The 18180-nt window shown below is 46.9% G+C and overlaps 1 protein-coding gene and 1 long non-coding RNA gene across 3 annotated transcripts in view; one reads left to right on the top strand and one right to left on the bottom strand.

The window, feature by feature from the left end:
• Positions 1–18053, top strand: part of LOC139051617 (uncharacterized) — a 35382-nt gene extending 17329 nt beyond the window's left edge. Inside the window, exon 3 of the long non-coding RNA XR_011509436.1 lies at positions 18020–18053. This is a non-coding gene — a long non-coding RNA (uncharacterized lncRNA). The remainder of the gene's footprint in view (positions 1–18019) is intronic.
• Positions 1–18180, bottom strand: part of LOC139051616 (organic cation transporter protein-like) — a 151964-nt gene that overhangs the window by 20302 nt on the left and 113482 nt on the right. For both annotated transcript variants that reach the window (XM_070528553.1, XM_070528554.1), the window contains exons 7-9: positions 9773–9920; positions 5680–5765; positions 3983–4194 (exon numbers count right to left, since the gene is read on the bottom strand). In XM_070528553.1, the coding sequence (XP_070384654.1) occupies positions 3983–4194; positions 5680–5765; positions 9773–9920 (446 nt within the window). The remainder of the gene's footprint in view (positions 1–3982; positions 4195–5679; positions 5766–9772; positions 9921–18180) is intronic.

Below are 18180 nucleotides of genomic sequence, written 5' to 3'. Positions count from 1 at the left end.
ACACACACACTATACCTGTGTGTCACGCGACGTCACGAAAACAGCGATAGCTCACCATCTGATATGACGTGTGCGCACTGATTATGCATGACTTAACCGAAAAAAAGCAAAATAGTTATTTCTCATTCGACGCCTTCTCGCCATTAGCCCTCGGCTATTCGTAAAAAGTTTTCGGCCTGCACCCACTTCCCTTGCCTGTCATGCGACGTCACAAAGCCGCAAAAACTCACCGCATCAAAGTGACGTGTACTCATTAAACACGCATTAATATGCCGAACAAAACTGAATTTTATTCTGCTGAATAGCCGCAGGCTGCCCCGTTCTGAAAGGAATAAAAGATGGTTGCCGCCGATCGTTCAAGCACTGGCTGCTCGCACATGCCAGAGAGTATGGGTTTAATTGCGCATAATAAAACTTTTTGCGCGGCCGCGGAACGTTTTCGAGCAATTTCGGCACATTTGCGACCTCGTTCTGCTAACTCTTCTTTGCTGAGGGTCCGTTTTAGCGTCATTCTTAAGCTTCCGTTGCATGCCGCCGCTATTTTCGACCAGCCACCGCAAGCTAAGGAAGAGGAAGCAGACCAATCGCCGACGCCGGCACCACCTTCTTCATCCGGTTATGGATTTTCGCTGCAGTGGCTCGGCCCCACGGAATCCCTCTCCCCTTGAGTGTGCTCCTCGCCTCTTGTCAGCCAATTACATGAGACAAGCCGTTCAGTGTAGGCAATGTTATCCGTTTTGAAAGCAAACAAAAGTTACCTCCTATGAACGAGGAGAGCGTTTGATTGGTCTGTTCAGACAACCCTGCGGGTGACCGCCCGATGGTTGCGTCGGCGGTTACGCAAATTCGACGTCAGGAGATTGGAATAAAAGCATATTGGAATAATTTTACGTTATAGCGCTCCAGGTCTTCTCAAGTTCTAAGACAGTAGCCGGTGAGTGCTGCATAGCTTCGAGAAACGACATGCTGGCCCTAAGTAGCCATAACGCGCCAAAACACGCAACCGACGCCAAAACGCGCAACCAAAGCCGAAACGCGCAACCGACGCCCACTCAACATGGGTCAGGTACACAAATCAAGAGGAAAAAGCCCTGTAATTCTTCCAAAACGTTTCCAGAGGCATGCGCTAGAGGACAGCGTTTCAACATAAAAAAAGAAAGGGAAAGTTGCATTGTACCCACCCGAGAAGGCAGAACAACTCTGTGCCAGTAGATGTAAAACAAAACAATCTGTTCGGAAACAAGAGATGGTGTAATCAATCCAAAATGCAGACACGACAGCGAAAACTACCGTACAGAGACTTCAGCTTGCTGTTCAAACTACTATGCAGCACCTGCCATGTAAGAACACAAACTGCAGAAAACGCACCATGACATTCCGGAACTAAGTTGAAGAAAATCAGCGGAGAGCGGCAATTATTTATACTCCCACAGAAGTATAATGTATGCATTTAAGTAGCCCTATGAACCTGGGGAGATTATCTCTAATTATACGATTGATCTATGTGTGTCAGGATCTTGTATAATCATAAGTTATAGCGTGAGTATAGGGAAGTTGCTGCGCCCACAGTTCCATTCTGCAAGATTCATCAGCGAACCTGTGCGCTAGACGTGCGCAGTTCTCATTTGGTCGGCGACCCTTCGTCACGCGAGGGCAAAGTGTTGAGCTGGCAGTGGACCAGCCGCCAATATGCGCTGATTCAGCATCTATATAAATAGCCTGCAAGGGCCCACCCAGCGTGCTTAATGGGAGCATTGAGCCTGTTGATTCTGTTGATCTACAAAATGTAGAAATGCTGCCATCGCTAACAAATCTGCCAGATTGAACTGGATTCTCGTGAACTTTACTTTTCGATAAGGTTTTCGGTAAAAAAACAAAAAGTGTGTAAGTGGCCGCTCAAGTCGCATGAATTAACACTTCCCACAACGTATTATGTGTTATTGTTCATGACAGATAAGTCTAAATCTGAAAACGTCATTGCTAGGGCTATAATGTGTTCCCAAGAATGCGCGCCGAGCAAATCCAGCCACTCTGCAGCGCTTTGAGTGCGTACAAGCAAGCCAACGTTAAAATCTCTTTGCACTATTATTCGCTGACGGGTGCTGTCTGCAATATCAAGCAGTCGCTCCAAAAAATCTGAAAATGTTGGTACAGAGCCGGCTGAAGGGCAATAAACCACAGAAATGAGAACATTCGAGTGCGAAATGGTTAGACATTGAACAACTGGTATGATAACCGTAAAGTCATCAGCTACGGAGAAATTCAGACCTGATCAATATACAGGGTTATTTTTTATTAGACAATGCTCAATTTTCCGAAATTGCCTCTGGCAGATAGCGTAATTCTAGTTCTTGAGCTGTATTCATCGAAGCGGTCGGCATTACTAACATGAGAAACCGAAATGCATAAGTAATTAATTACCAAAATTCACCAGTTAAATTTGAAATAACTACTATACTTTACGGCGTATATTACAACTTACAGTGTAGCCAGTCAGTTTGCAAGGCATATTCACTTAAAGGGAATACCGAGGATGGCACCGGTTTTGAGATATGCGCCGTTAAAGCTGTGGTAAAAATGCAGTGTTAATCCACTTAATTAAGGAAACTCTCGTTTTACGCATTGAAGCACGAACGTAACTGGGACGCCAACATATTTTGTCGCCAACTTCAGGAATCATTGTCCCGAAAATGGTGTCATCCTTTAAAGTTCGTTCCAAGCGGATACGCCTGCATGGTGAACTCACCGGCTACAATTGGTAGATTGCAAGATGTGCCATAAATTTATTGATTCAACAGTACTTAGTGAATTTTCGTTAATTAGATGATTATGCATTTTGGTTTCTCGCGTCAGTAATGTTCCGCCACCGAGAACACGAGCTCAATGACTACAGTTGTACTATCTAACATATCAATCGTCAATAATTCTGCATGATCTAACATGCGAAATGATGAGAAAAAAGAAAACAGTACAGCGCGATGCCGCTGCCCTTTGTTCATTTTTTATCACGATGCAAGCTGAGAGACTTGTAGCCCAGTGTACAGTCAACCGGAGTTCCGAACATAATCATGTTTCTGAAAATGTAATGTCGTCGAAATAGTGACCAAGGCTGTTTAAGAAATCTAAGACACTGTTATGCTTTAATATTTATTTTTTTGCTAGCAAGCTTCTATCGTTAGGATGAACTAAATATAGCTTCTAATCAAAAGGCGACTAATTTCTCTGGCGTAACGTAAACGCCATTATCGAGTATGCCTGCAAGATTGTAAAAGTGGAAGAAAATTTTAAATGAAGTTCTGGGGTTTAGATGTGCCAAAACCACTACTTTATTATGAGGCACGCCGTAGTGAAGGACTCCGGATTAATTCTGACCACCTGAGGTTTTTAAAAGCCTACCCAGTGCACGGTACACGGGCGTTCTCCCTTTTTTTTTGCATTTCTCTGCCATCGAAATGGGAACGCCACGGCCCGGATTCGAACGCACGCCCCCGGCCTTGTAGCGCAACGCTGTAGCCACTACGCCACCATGGCGGGCCTAAAAGAGGAAGATATGGCGATAATTTGAAGGGGAAATATTATAAAATATATAATTCGTTTCAGTTCTTTAAACCTCGAACGTTTTCATACAAAATCTTTAACTTCTTGCTTGTGATTAAAAGCCAATTTTATTAATTTTAATTGGCTTTATGTCCTCTATTGCATCGTAGGTACGGGCTTTTCCCTAATTTTACTGAGTTGTATTTCGCATCCAGAGACGAAATAAAAATAGCCAAGAAGTGGGCTCTGCCTTCGGTCTAGACGAAGAGTGGTGCGGTTTCTGGTCACTACGTTTCAGAGTATGGGAGTGACCAGAAGCATATAGCACCAACTCTAAAGACATTCGTTTGTTCGTTCGTTCGTTCGTTCGTTCGTTCGTTCGTTCCCTCCCTCCCTCCCTCCCTCCCTCCCATTCATTTTATTATAGTGTTGGAACTGTACTCACCCGCCGGCACGAAGATGGCGACCGCAGAGCAGATGGAGGCGAAGACGTAGAGCGCTGTGTAGGCGGTTCTGCGTCGAAGGTAGTTGACAGCGACCACGCCGAGAAGCCTGCCCGGGTACTCAGCCGCTGCAACCAAGGCAAAGCTCAGGTACGGGTCGCCCAGAAGGATGCTCGAGTAGGTCAGGTTGTAGTACACCAGCGTGTCTAGCACCCTGCGCGTCGAGACCCTGTCAGTCAGTGCCTCGAAAGCATGATGGCGCGGCCTTATTTGGCGATTTAAAATTGCGAAGAGCAAGCATTGTCAGTCACTGAGCAAGAAGGCCGATTTAGATTACGCGTCGAAAAAGTAGTAGTAAAAATGTGTTGAAAGCTCTCCTCCAGGAGAGTCTTATTTATTTTCGATACTGCTATTCTAAACGAGATTACAGCAGGTGATAATGATCCTCGCCTCAATGACTGAATGAATGAATGAATGAATGAATGAATGAATGAATGAATGAATGAATGAATGAATGAATGATTATTTCGCCTTATGTATTGGGATGTTGCAATAGGCAGCTTGATTTAGTGTCTTGGTTTTGTTTTTGCGCTGTTACTGCTCAGAGAAATATGTTTTTTCCGTTTATTGTCACTCGCCCTCTAAACTTTAATAAATACAAAATAGAAAGGACGACATACTGAATTGAGACATGTTCGAGCTAACTTTAGCTATAGCTGTATACATATAGTGAATTGTTGAGGAAGTGGTATTCGTCCTTATTTCACAATGCCATAAGACGTCAGCAATGTATACATGGTTTTGCTAGCCGTTTGCAAAGAAATGTCGTTTTCGAAGTTCTCGCGGTAAGTGAAATTGTGCTTACTCGTCAGATAAAGCAGTTAAGCTTTATCTGACTCAGATAAGCTCAGATAAGTTAAGATAAGCTCAGATAAGTTGTTGTTACCTCTTCTTTTATTTTTCACGCAAGTTGTTCCATAGTTAGGGATTAATTAACGGAATTAACCATCGAGCTCACAAATTATCGCACGCTGCAATGCCTTGTTTGCACAGTTTTTTTGTCCAATATCCTTAGGGGCCCATGTCCATCTCGATCGCTGGCTTCGCTCTTACTCCCGAGATGTTCGTGAGATGGCGCAGCTATGCGCCTCGTCAGGAACGCCACAGCACAGGCACAACCTGCGACAACAGCCGGCATTTCGGCATCCGCTGTACCAACAGCCTTTCCCCTCGTCTTAGACTACGGTGCGCTCGCATCAGTCAGATATAACGGCATGTGAATTTACACTTTGGCCAACATTCTAATTTACGACTGTTTACGACGACTGGCTTCACCCGGCTAGCGACTCGGTCCTTCGAAAGCCTATGCTGTCGTCGTTGTTGACCAGGCCTTTCCCACTGAAACGTGCCCCATTCATCGCATCTAATTGCCATTCCCTTCCACCTTCTCACCTAATTAGATCGATGTGATATCCTCCTATTAAATAATTTGGTCATCATTATATAGTGCCCAAGATCACTACTCAGGCAACCAATTGTCATTGCTTGGTCGACACAACACTTGAATGAGTCACGTGGACTCATATGGGTAAGGTGGACTATGTAGATGAACAGCTGCTTCTATAGACACATATGCCGCCGACGGGGTGAGTCATGCCGTAGATGCAATATTCTTCACCATAATGGACGAGAAGCTTACGACTTGGCAGACAGGAGGCACGACGTAATCCGTATGCTTCTTGATCGGAAAAGATCCGTGAACGTGGGCTTTGGCGACAGCCTGTCCTGTGGAATAAAAAGAAAGGGAGAAAACAATGGCAAACAAAATTAGTGCAATACTTAATCGACGTATTGTGCGCAGGGCGGAGAACCAGAGCATTGCCACTCTCAAGGCGAACATTTTCACAAACCTGTTCGTAGATCAAGGCTAATATTCAATAAAATTCTCTTACGTAAGAGATTTTCTCATCAGTCGACGCTCTGACGCCCAGCAATAATGACAGCCTTCATCACGAGACAACTGCTGCGTTGATTGCCAATCGGGGGCGCCGCTTGCGTGAGTGAACGAATGGCTGTCTTCTATCGTGAGGATTTCGTGAACTTCAATTTTACCGGCGACTGAAGAAATCACTTGGTCGTGTCTCGTATCCCTTCTGAGAACCATTTCCGGAAGCCAAATCCTATCGAAGACCACCACCGACGTTGTAAAGGTTCACATCGGGCACTATACGGCCGGTTCCAAGATCTCGCGCATACTGTGTCACAATGTGGAACTGCAGCACAAGCGAGCTCGGTAATAGCCGTGACCACCTTGCAGTTGAGCGAGGGAAGGGGAGACCAATCAAGCCGCCCGCTCCCCCTCTCGTACTAAATTAAATTATAGGGATTTACGTGCATAAACCACTTTCTGATTATGAGGCACGCCGTAGTGGAGGACTCCGGAAATTTTGACCACCTGGGGTTCTTTAACGTGCACCTAAAGCTAAGTACAAGGGTGTTTTCGCCTCCATCGACATACGGCCGCCGCGGCCGGGATTCGATCCCGCGACCTTGTGTTCAGCAGCCTAACACCATAGCCACTGAGCAACCATGGCGGGTTGCGTAGTCGTATCAATGCCGCGACGCGATGCTGGCAGAATATTAAAAAAAAACGCAAGTGCTGCGCTGTGCCGGAAGGAGCGCGTTGCAACGACGAGAACTTACGCACTGCGGGATCCCCTATACGGTACGCAATACGTACCCTGGAGAGGTGCGTAATAATTTTATGAGAACACGTGCAGGGAAATCGCGATCGTGAGCACAATTGTCCTGGAGCTGTCCTACACAGCTTTATTTTTTTTTTTGCTTTCCTGTTCGCCCACAGCATCGCCCTTGTTGGTGTTCGCTGTAAATAAATTCAAATTCAATTATTCAGGAGGGGGGCTGGTCAATAATGATCCTTTTCTCACGAAGAAAGAAACACTTTATGAATTCCGCTCCACGTGGGCCACGTGTCCGCGAAGCGGTTTCGTTTGCACAGAATGGTTCCAAGCGAGAGAACAATCTTTAGTCAATCGTGATAAAGAACGCCCTATCGAAGATAGTCCGTGACAAGCAGGAATTGCGGAAAGAAAATTTTTGCGAATAACGGCCCCAATGGCGCGGGTGCGAGTTGATATCGCAGAGCCCCCTTTGAGATATTGCGACTCGATATTCCCGCTTACAGGATAAGCGCTTCGCACGCGCGAGTCCTGGAACATTAGGCCAGCCTTTAGTAGCCAGTGCCACGACAGCACGGCTTCCGAGTTATTTGCAAGTGGCGCTCCCGTGATATGAAGGATGAACGGCTGACCCGGAAAGTTTTTGCTTTTAGATTGATCTTGCAGTCTTTGTCTTATTTGCTGCGCACCCTATGCCTATATTGTTGGACTACAACATTATCAATATGTTGATTCCGCGAACCAGAGCCTAGATCTACTCGCAAGGCAGTTCGTGCACTCGTATAGGAACAGGCTCGCCTGCCCATCCTGATAACGAAACGAATTTGTTAATAATGAAGGCCGCTGGCAAAAAAGTGATAAAAATATCAAATATCTTACGATCTAAAAGCTCTCTGAATTTCATCTCGGTTTCTAAAGATTCTTTATTCTTACCAACTCCTTGTCGTTAGGTGGTGCCTTCGCTATCGTGTGCTTCCCTCTGTCAGCATTGGCCGGCCCCGATCTTGTACAAATCGTTCTGGCGTGCAAACAGCTCTGTGATCCGTGCCTAGTTTCAAAGTAGCAGCGGGAAAATAAAGTGACGCTTTCGAAAGAACGACGACTCACTCATAGCGATAGCAAAGTATCGGCCGTATAATTTGCTGTAAACATTCGCTTACTAACAAAACAAGCATGGTGTCACGTGCGCACAAACATGAACAGATCTAACTTGATGCCCGTGAGTAGCTGCTGTTACAACGCCGGGGAGATGAGGAGCTCCGTTAATGTGGAGCGAATGCCTCGTGCTGGCGTTTGCTTCACCGCATCTATACGAAACTTGGCGACCTCTAACAATAGGCTTGCGGGAAGACAGCGCGCTTAAAGCCATTAGCCATCTCGAATCGCCCGCAACCAAACCACCCGCCGCAGCTTACTCAGGCTCACCAACATACGGCGCGCCGGCTGCAATTACTCAACCGCGCCGACAGCCATCCACAGCCATGGCCCGAATAATGGAGGAGACGCTCGCTTGATCACGAGACCCCTAACATGGAGCGCGCGGGAAGGCGGCGCAAAACGAGCCAACATCCTTCTATGCTCACCCTCGCACACTTGCCGTAAACACGTACCCACAGCATTCGGCACGCGGGCCTCTCCACTTTATCGCACTGGGAATTCATACGGAACATCATGGCGACGGCGAAACTTCGCCTGAAGTGTCTATATAATTGCTATCGAAATAAAAAATCTTGCTGGCAGCCGGCAAACTTGCAATGCTTGCAATGACCAAAGACAGAATATCGGAGCAATACCAGGACCTTTTTTTTCCTCGGCAGTCTGAGCAGCCCTCCGCCACACGAAGTCACCCTTACCCACATTAGCCGGTCTTGAGCGGCGGATAAAAGCAAGGCATATGAAAGCACTGAAAGAAGTCTTTATATGCTCAGTTTATTCATCATCATCTCCCTGCGATCTCCAATTACCCCGGTCTTGCGCCAAACAATTCCAACTAGCACCGGCGAATTTCCTAATTTTATCGCACCACCTAGTCTTCTGCCGTCCTCTACGGCGCTTCCCTTCTCTTGGTATCCATTCTGCAACCCTAATGGTCCAACGATTATCTAACCTGCACATTACATGACCTTCCTATCGCCACTTTTTTCTCTCAATATCAATTATAATATCGGCAATACCCGTTTGCTCTATGATCCAAACCACCGTCTTTCTGTCTCTCAAGGTTATGCCTAGCATTCTTCGTTCCATCGCTCTTTGTGCGGTCTTTTACTTGTTCTCAAGCTTCTTTGTCAGTCTCCAAGTGTCTGCCCCATATGTCAGCACCGGTAAAATGCACTGATTATACACCTTCCTTTTCAATGATAATGGTAGGCTTCCAGTCAGGAGCTGACAATGTCTGCCGAATGCGATCCAACCCATTTTTATTCTGATATGAATTTCCTTCTCATGATCAGGGTTCCCTGTGATTAATTGACCTAGGTAAACGTACTCCTCCACAGACTCCAGAAACTTACAAGCGATCCTGAACTTTTGTTGCCTTACCCGGTTATTCATCATTATCTTTGTATTCTGCATATTAATCTTCAACCCCACTCTTACACTCTCTCTGTTACGATCGTCAATCATTTATTGTAATTTGTCTGCAGTGTTGCTGAATAGAACAATGTCATCGGAAAACCGAAGGTTGCTGAGGTATTTGCCGTTAATCCTTACTCCTAAGCCTTCCCTGGTATTTAATTTCTTCTAAGCACGCAGTTAATAGCATTGGAGAGATTGTGTTTCCTTGGCTTCTTTATACGTATCTTCGTACTATTCTTGTGGAGAATTAAGGTAGCTGTCGAATCTCAGTTTATTACGGCCTAGTTATAAATGTTATAAGCCGGTACATTATGCCCTAGCTTCCAAGTATCTACAACGAAAGCCATGACAACGAAAAATCATCGCCTTCAGACCGAATCCCTGGAAGCGACAACATGCGACCACATAAGCGCCCGTTTATAGGGCGCGGATGTCGTTGAGTTGTTCCACGCGAGAGTTTAATTCTAATGTTCTTTAGGGAGCACAGTCAAATGTTATCTTTCAAAAGACCACGCTTACCTTGGATATTTTGTCCTTGAACTCCTTGATGATTGCTTCCACTGAGACTCCTGTCACTTTGTTCTTGCGCATGGCCTTCTCGAGTTCTTCCCTTGCTTCGTCGTATCTTCCCACAGCAAGGAGCCAGCGCGGAGATTCGGGTATAAAACTGGAAGAAATTGGAGAAAGCAGTCAGGCAGAGTGGGGGCGCGTAAATTTAAGCTCAGCGGCAGATAGCAATTTTTTCTTACAGCGAAGCTGTCTATAGCTAGGATCTAGTGGATCGCGTCTGCGCTAGACCAACAATTTTTCATACGTGGACCGATCTCGAAGATAGTGCAATACCCGGCCGACTCGCGGTGGAGGTGAAGCAGGCGTCAAGCACCCCCCCCCCCCCCCCCACACACACACACGCACGTCGGTCGATCCCGAAGACAGAGCAATACCGGACCGAGCCACGGCGGCGTTCATGTGAAGTAGACGTTAAGAACTCCACATACGTGGGCCCATCCCGAAGATTGTGCAATAGTGGGCCGACCCGCGGCGGAGGGGATGCAGGCGTTAAGCACTCCCAATACGTGGGCCGATAAGATTGTGCAGTGCCGTGCCGACCCGCGGCGGAGTTCACGTGAAGCAGGCGTTAAGCCCTCCCCATGCGTGGGCCCATCCCGATGGTTGTGCAATACCGGCCCAACTCACGGCGGAGGTGAAGCAGGGGTTAGGCACTCCCCGTACGTCGGCCCATCCCGAAGATGTCAGTCCATATGAACGTTGCTGGCACCACCAGCATGTCCGGGGTATCCTTCTGTGCAGCTTCCATGGCGGTGGATACCTTGCAGACTCGGTGCCATGTGACCTCGTCGTCGGGCAGCGCGAGAAAAACGGCATCGGATGGTGTCGCTCTGTAGTCCAGCACTTAGATGGTCCTTGTAGAGCGTCTTGCAGGAAAGTTCCAAAGGGGCATGTCGTGGCGAGCCTCTTCAATTGCACGAGAAACTGCACGATGGTTTCACTTGACTCCTGGTTCCGTCTTTAGATGTGGTATCGCTTGGTGACCACAGACCACAGACTGCTTTAGAGCGTAATGCTGTTGAAGCGCTTCCTTGGTATCTTCCTTGATATCTTCCTAGCTACCTTAGTAGTTGACTTCGGTGTACGTTTTCGGCAGCCATAAGCCACGCACTGTCATATATGTATTCCCTCCGAGGATGGTCAAGAAGGTTTTAAAGGGACACTAAAGGTTATTGAAGTCAAGTTTAAGTGATAAAGCAATGCTCTAGAACGTCTAAGGCGTCAATATAATCGTGAACAGAGAGAGCTTTAGTAACCGAGAAATTGAGATAAATGCATGACACGGTTTGAGACCCCCCAGCGACATTCCGGTACTAGCCCGATGACGAAGGCACTCCTCATCATAGTTTATGTCACTAGTACTCAACTACTCGTATTAAAAAAGATCATTTCATTAGGTTATAAGACGGAAGAAAATGCTACTTGTCTATTTCTGTTCGATTCTAAGAAAAAATAACGTTTTGACGTTACCCTTCAGTAGTATGGGTGGTAGAAAGATTTCGTTTTCGCTCGACTCTGCGCGCTCGACTCTGCCCCGCGCGCGCTTTGGAGTTTCAGTTGTTTCGTTATCGCGTCGTGCAGCGCTGGTTCTGCTGGCTCGCGAAACTTGCATTTGGAACAAGCAGCGAGAATGCCGCGTTCCGTGAACGGTCCGCGGAGTTCGGAATGCCGTGAACGGTCCGCGGAACTTGGCCAAGGGCAGTTGCAGCGGCGAATCCAACGTTACTTATCACTGTGTACCAACGAGTGAACCTCTCCGTTCGAAGTGGCTAAGTGCCGTACCTCTGCCACAGCGCGCTGGCAAAGAGCCAAAAAATCACGTAGTGTGCTCGCTGCACTTTCGTCCAGAGGATTACGAGTTCAACGCCGACTTACTGAAGTCGTGTGGAGTGCCTTCAAAAGCAATGCTTTCCCGTAGCGCTGTTCCGTCGGTCTTGCCTGCATTCTCCGAAGCGCAAGAACAACTGCAGGTCGAAGACGGGGCGGTGAGTGCGGCATTTGGTTTTCACGAAGGAAAAGATACAAATGTGCGAATATATATACAGCCATGGCATACAGATGTCGTCGTAGTAGTACGCAACGACGCCGGCAGCGCAAGCCCTCAGCAGCAGGTCACGTTCATCAGTGCTTAAATCGCTGAAGTCGAGCCCAGCATCGCGAGCCAGTGTGTCGTTATCAGGGTCGTGCATTGCAACCAGGGTCAAAGTTGGCGTCATAAAATAAAGAACCAGCTTATCGTCGTGCGCTTTCCCTTCCGCTAGCCACCATAGTTCCGCTTTCGCACTGCTGTAGGCTCTGTCTTGCCTCTATTTCAGGCCGCGCATTTGTGTTTTGCGCAGAAAAGCCGTAGCGCCGTTTGTGGACGCCGTTTTACTCACCGACGGCGCAACGTCACTATGTGAGACCATGACGTCACCACTCCTCGATCGGAGGGCGAGCGATTTGAACTGCGCTAGAGTTACGCGGACGCTTCAGAACACATTTTCTCTTAAAATAAGTCTCTTCTTCGCTTGAAACAAGCGTCTCAAGGTTTCTGGGATGGTATTTCAATAGTCCACGTTGATTTAATAGTAGCCTTTAGTGTCTCTTTTGAAGGGGCACTAAAGCGAAACAATAAATCATTTTAGACTAATGAAGCATTGTTTGAGAACCCTGCAGGCAGTCATTTCAAAAAAATAGTGTGATTATTATATGAGAAAATGAAGGTCCAAGTATCAGTATTTGAATTTCGCGCCGAAACCGCAGTGCCGGTACGTCAGCGTGACGTCAGGGATTCCAAAGTATGTTTTCGCATTTGGGCCGCGTTGGCTGAATAAAGGTTCCCGAAACTTGCCATGTATAATATTTGGTTTCTTTAGAACACAATGCAGTCAGTCTGTACCGGTATATATATTTAGTAGCCCCTAGAAGATGCCATCAAACTCCAAGACGTCACAGCCCCCAGATGCGGGAACGTCGCCACCCTTATTACGTTCTTGCGCCTTTTCTGGCTTACCAAACGCCTTATCGTTGTAAGAATGGCATTTTTGGTGTTGTAGAACGGTAATTTACTGATGCAGAACAAATCATTTTTCACTTTAGTGTCCCTTTAAGCTTCTTCCCGGTGTCTATTTCACTTGCATTCGCGAACAGCTCGAAGATTCCTAGGTAGATGTCGATGTTGCCTGTGTCCAGGCAGAATTACGGCAGCCTGCCCAACGTGATGGCCATAGCTTCTGCGTCGCTTTGTCCCATCCTCGTCGTCAATGTTGGTAAGGAAAACACAGATGTCTAAAAGCTGTTTATTCCATCTGACGGCAGTATAACACCTGACTCGACATAGCTTGGCCAAGGTCGATCCAAATAGGTCGCGAAGCTTCGGGCGAAAAGCGGTTCAATACAGATTGTCACCGACATCAGCATGGGGGGTTATGGGAGCAGCGATTGAAGCGCGACTATGTTTGGAGGGAACAAATATTGGGAAAGAAAAACGCGTTTTTTAATTCAAACGAGACACAGTTAGATTCCTTCAACGAAAATAAAATTCCTAGACAATTTTATACATTCTTGACGAGTTAAGGAAATACAAGTTTAATTTTATTATTATTAATAAATGCATTTCTATTAAGCGCCCATCGCTACAGGGGGCGTTGACGCCACTATCACTCGCAATGCAACGCACGTCTTGAAATGGGCAGAAAGGCGCACTCGTATCATCTGTTGAAATAAGCCCCCCTCACAGTTTGTGCTTTCTTGCTTGTCAAAGTTTGTCTGAATTTGGTGACGTGGGTAGCTTCATTGCTTCTTGATCTGTTCAGTCAAATGTAGTGAGTTACGACCGCCAGATAATTGTGTAGTTGTTTTCGTGCGACCGCGCTGGCCGACGGGCTTGGCATCCAACAATAGGATCAGCACTCTACACCTATAGCTTTCGTCGGCCTCCAAAGAAAGTGTGTTCTGTGCAGGGATGCGATTTCGACAACCGTACGGCTGGCCTTTTCCTGCATCGCTTTCCACGCTGAAAGCTCGAAACGCCCATCAAGTCGAATGGCGGGGCATTTGAATATATAGCTCCAAAGGAAGAACAACAAAACAAATTTCGCGCCTTCGAAAACAAAATGACGTCACTTCTGCTTTTAACGGACATGGCGTCACATTATTTTTTCTTCCGCCGGAAGTGTTCCCACCACATACAGATGGCGCTAAGCCCCATGGACCGCCGATGGACCGCCATGTTTTGAACGTATGGGCTCCTATGGAAGCTTCGTTACCAGGTACATTTACCTTGGCTTGGCCGCCGCGCTTTAAACGCAACAGCGCTAGCGAAAATATGTGCGCGCATAGTCCACGCACTGAACAGCAAAGGGCCAGATAACCGTCACAGGCGCGTTTCATTCGATCACAATGGATTATCTGATTGAAAAATATGGCACTACAAGACAGGACTTGCAGTTGGAGCATACTAAAGTATTCCCCGAAGTGACGTCTGACTTTGGCGGACTATATTACATGCCACATCACGAAATTATACAAGAAGTCTCTCTGGCGACAGAGCTGCGAGTTGTGTTCGACCCATCATCGCATATAAAAGGATATCTGTTGTTGGAGGAACGTTCGAAAAACTGGACAAGCTTAATAGATGATCTGCTTCAAGTATTATTTTGTGTTCTACGGTTTACAATAGCCATAAATGCTTTCACCAAAGACAAAGAAGAACGACCGGGAGGACTGACAAGCACTTCAGCAGCAGTCCTGGATATGCGCTGGAACTCCAAGGAAGAATACTTAAAATGCCCTACACAGTCAGTAACGCCGATTCCAGCTTCGGTCTAGAGGGACTCGCGTCATGCCTTACTAAGAACATAATTGAAGATATTCCACCCCCTTGGCATTCTCTTGCATGTTATTGCAGCTTCCAAACTTGTATTTGCAAAGGTTATGGTATTTGAAAATCTCGCAAGATGCCGAAAGATGGAAAGAATTGGAAGTGGCCTTGAAGGAGTGACGCCGTGTGAGCCGCTCAGCACAGGATGACCGAGATTTCACGATGCGCCAGAACTCAACTAACGCAATCAGACACAACTGAAAAGTTGAGGACTATACTTTCACAAACGAAGACTACGTCGTATTTCCGCGTTTTGACTTCTGCATATTTACAAGCACGAGACCCGCTCTAGGTACCCCCAGCCCGCTTTCTGGTTGGGAATTCGAGCCATACAAATACCGACCCCGTTTCCTGCAGCAGCTCGAGCTGAACGCAGGCGACTCGTAGAGATGGTATCCGATAACTTCAGCACCGTCAATAGCTTATTGATCGCCTCTGGAAATGATGAGAATCATGAAAAAAGTATCTCCTGAAATTAAGATCTCTGAAGCAGTACCCTGAGAGATCTTATCAAAGTATAATAGTGCATCACGTCATTTTTACCGCAAGACGACTTAAAGTATTGATGTATTTGGCCACTGACTCGAATACTGCAGGCATATATCCATGCCACGATGGATTGGTGAGGGGTGGTTCGATAAAAATGGAAGGTGGCAAAGTTGTCAGCAATTCGCCCAAGTTCTGAAGCACCTCAAGATTCCCACTGGTTGTTGTGCGGTGCAGAATGCAGGAAAAAAAATGAAGTGAAATAAACGCGCCCAGCCAGTGTAGGCGCACAAAAGGAAGAAACGTTATAATATGGAGGTGCTACCCCAGGGTCCCGCATGAGTTTTTTTTCTAAACCTTTGCCATCTATAGGCCGTTTCATCGGGCGAGGAGGATAGGGCACGCGGAGAGACTTTCCTCCTCTCTGGCTTGGGCGATCCGGCGCGGCGCAGCTTGAAAGTACTGCTGTCGCGTGCTGCGAAACGATTTCTTGATGTTTTAGATCGTACTCTGTGAAATTTATGCCCTGTCCGTTCATATAAGGTCGTCAGGGAAGCCTTTCAGTGCATCGGTAACTACAGTAGGCGGAAATATCTTTTGGGGGCGCGAAAATGTGACGCGTTTTATCAGCCGCGGTGTACGCACATTATAAGTCACGGTGTGTGTATGTGTTGTGAACTATTTTGCTTATATCGGTTTTAACTCAGCAAAGAAAACCGGTGTCTCTTTATTAGCAGGATGAAATGGTAAATCTGCTCAATATCTGATCGCTTGGCGTAGGGAGTAAAACATAAAGCATAAGAGCGCATGCTCGTGCACGGCCACCCTAAGGCAACCACGAAACATCTAAGCGGAAGGCGCAATCAAATATTTGTGATGCACCGGCATCGTTCTCGCGCATTTCAAGTCTAGTAGGCTTCAAATTACCATATGTCTACGCTAGCCTTCCTGCATGAGGCCGATGGCGCTGCTCAACACAGCGATCACTGCGGTTGGTTAACCGGCACGATACATATGTAAGCTGTGCGCTTCGGCATTGACTTTTTGGCCTGTATATAGACATAATATATGAGAGGTATCGCATAAAAAGAATGCGATGCCTATTTTTGAGGACAAAATTTCCGTAATACGTGTGAGTACGCCGTAGAGAACGGAACGAACGCAACCGAAAAAAAAATTCCGTTATCACCCTCTTTATAAAAAAAAGCAAGAGAAAACGGGCTAACGCCGCAATAGGACCTCGCATAGTCACGCCGCACAACGTTTATAAATATATAACCCTGATGCGGTATGCTTGGACCAAGCGGTATATAGAACAAAGATATATGTAATCCAGCACCTACCACTGCTTAGGACGCTCGCGCAGTTCGTAAACAGTCCCTTTGCTGGACAAGCGTAATTCAGACTGTAAGGTATGCTGCTATCACTTGTCAAAATTATTTTATTCAGGGGCGGAAACCTCATCCATCGAACCAAGTAGCTACGCAATGTAACCTGCAGCGAACAGTTTGAACGCTTGTCAAAGTATAACATCACAGCTCCTATCGTAGCAGAACGGTACCCACGCTCACGCTGTTACGATCGTCGCGCATGTTTCATGGCTCCTAAACCGCAGCTTAGAAATAGAGGATAATACTGCAATAAGGTCACATTAGTGACTGGAACATTCAGAAATACACAATTCATCTCCGAGGCTGATTGTATACGTATATAGACTCGAATATGCGCGCACACATCGCGCTGCGTGTTCCGTCCACCTCAACGCCAGCAGAAATTCCGGCCATGACGCCTTAAACCACTTCAGCACGTCTCACAGAACCGTTTACTACGTAGAAGACACACGTAATACTAAACAGGCCGCTCGACGGTGAAACCAAACGCCAGAACCTGCCGCCGAGCGTATACCTGCCATGCAAAAGACCGCTTTCACCCAAGCCAGTATGGCGCTGCTCATAGGCGGCGCCACCGCGCTCACAATATGGCGGCGCCTACGAAAAAACGGTCTATACGAGCTGTCAAAAGAAACATTAAAACGTCATCTGTGTCTGAAAAAATATTGTAGTTTCACCAAAATTGCGAAGCAGCGATAAGAATAGCTACAGCAGCATTGAGTGCAAATGGACTCTCACCGCCGCGTTCTGTAACGTTGCTCCTCGTGACACTCAATTAATTATTTATGGGGTTTTACGTGCCAAAACCACTTTCTGATTATGAGGCACGCCGCAGTGGAGGACTCTGGAAATTTCGACCACCTGGGGTTCTTTAACGCTCACCTAAATCTAAGTACGCGGGTGTTTTCGCATTTCGCCCCCATCGAAATGCGGCCGCCGTGGCCGGGATTCGATCCCGCGACCTCGTGCTCAGCAGCCTAACACCATAGCCACTGAGCAACCACTGCGGGTGCCTCGTGACACTTGACCTCGACTCAAAATATGAATGGAAACGTCGTTCGCTCCTCGTACGAAATGGTCACTGCGTGCTTCAATGCGAATCCGGCGCGAAAATTTTGCAGCTGGGTACTCTCGAAATGTACTGAAGTACACGGATATTAGTAAAGTTAGGCGTGTTCCTGAAGCAACTCGACGTCATGGGATTTACCGCAGAACGTTACGGAAGCGCGGGGCCTTTTTTTATTTTAGAGGTGGCGCTAGTTCCTCTCGGAGGAGTCGAGCAAATGCAGTACGAGATTCGGGCCCAGGTCCATTCAGGGGCTCAGCAATGCATACGTGTTCTCTGGGGTCGTGCATCGCATACTGTCCAGGAAGGACACGTGTATCACAGAGACGGATCACTGTGTTGTACTTGGTGTGATTTTTATTTTTGCGTTTCATTCTGTATCTTTGCAGGTCGATCTCGCCTCCGCTCTATCACTGAAGTATTGTTCTGCAGTCTGACACACGTTGCCATAAAAAAGGAACAAAAATATAGTCATACAGCCCTGCAGCACGCATACGAACGCTGACCACGTACTTTTCTTGCAATTTGAGGGACCTCATGACGTTTCTCG

This window comes from Dermacentor albipictus, unplaced genomic scaffold (genome assembly GCF_038994185.2).
Source record: "Dermacentor albipictus isolate Rhodes 1998 colony unplaced genomic scaffold, USDA_Dalb.pri_finalv2 scaffold_13, whole genome shotgun sequence".
In the NCBI taxonomy this organism is placed as follows: Eukaryota; Metazoa; Arthropoda; class Arachnida; order Ixodida; family Ixodidae; genus Dermacentor; species Dermacentor albipictus.
This window is presented reverse-complemented; position numbering and strand designations above follow the sequence as displayed.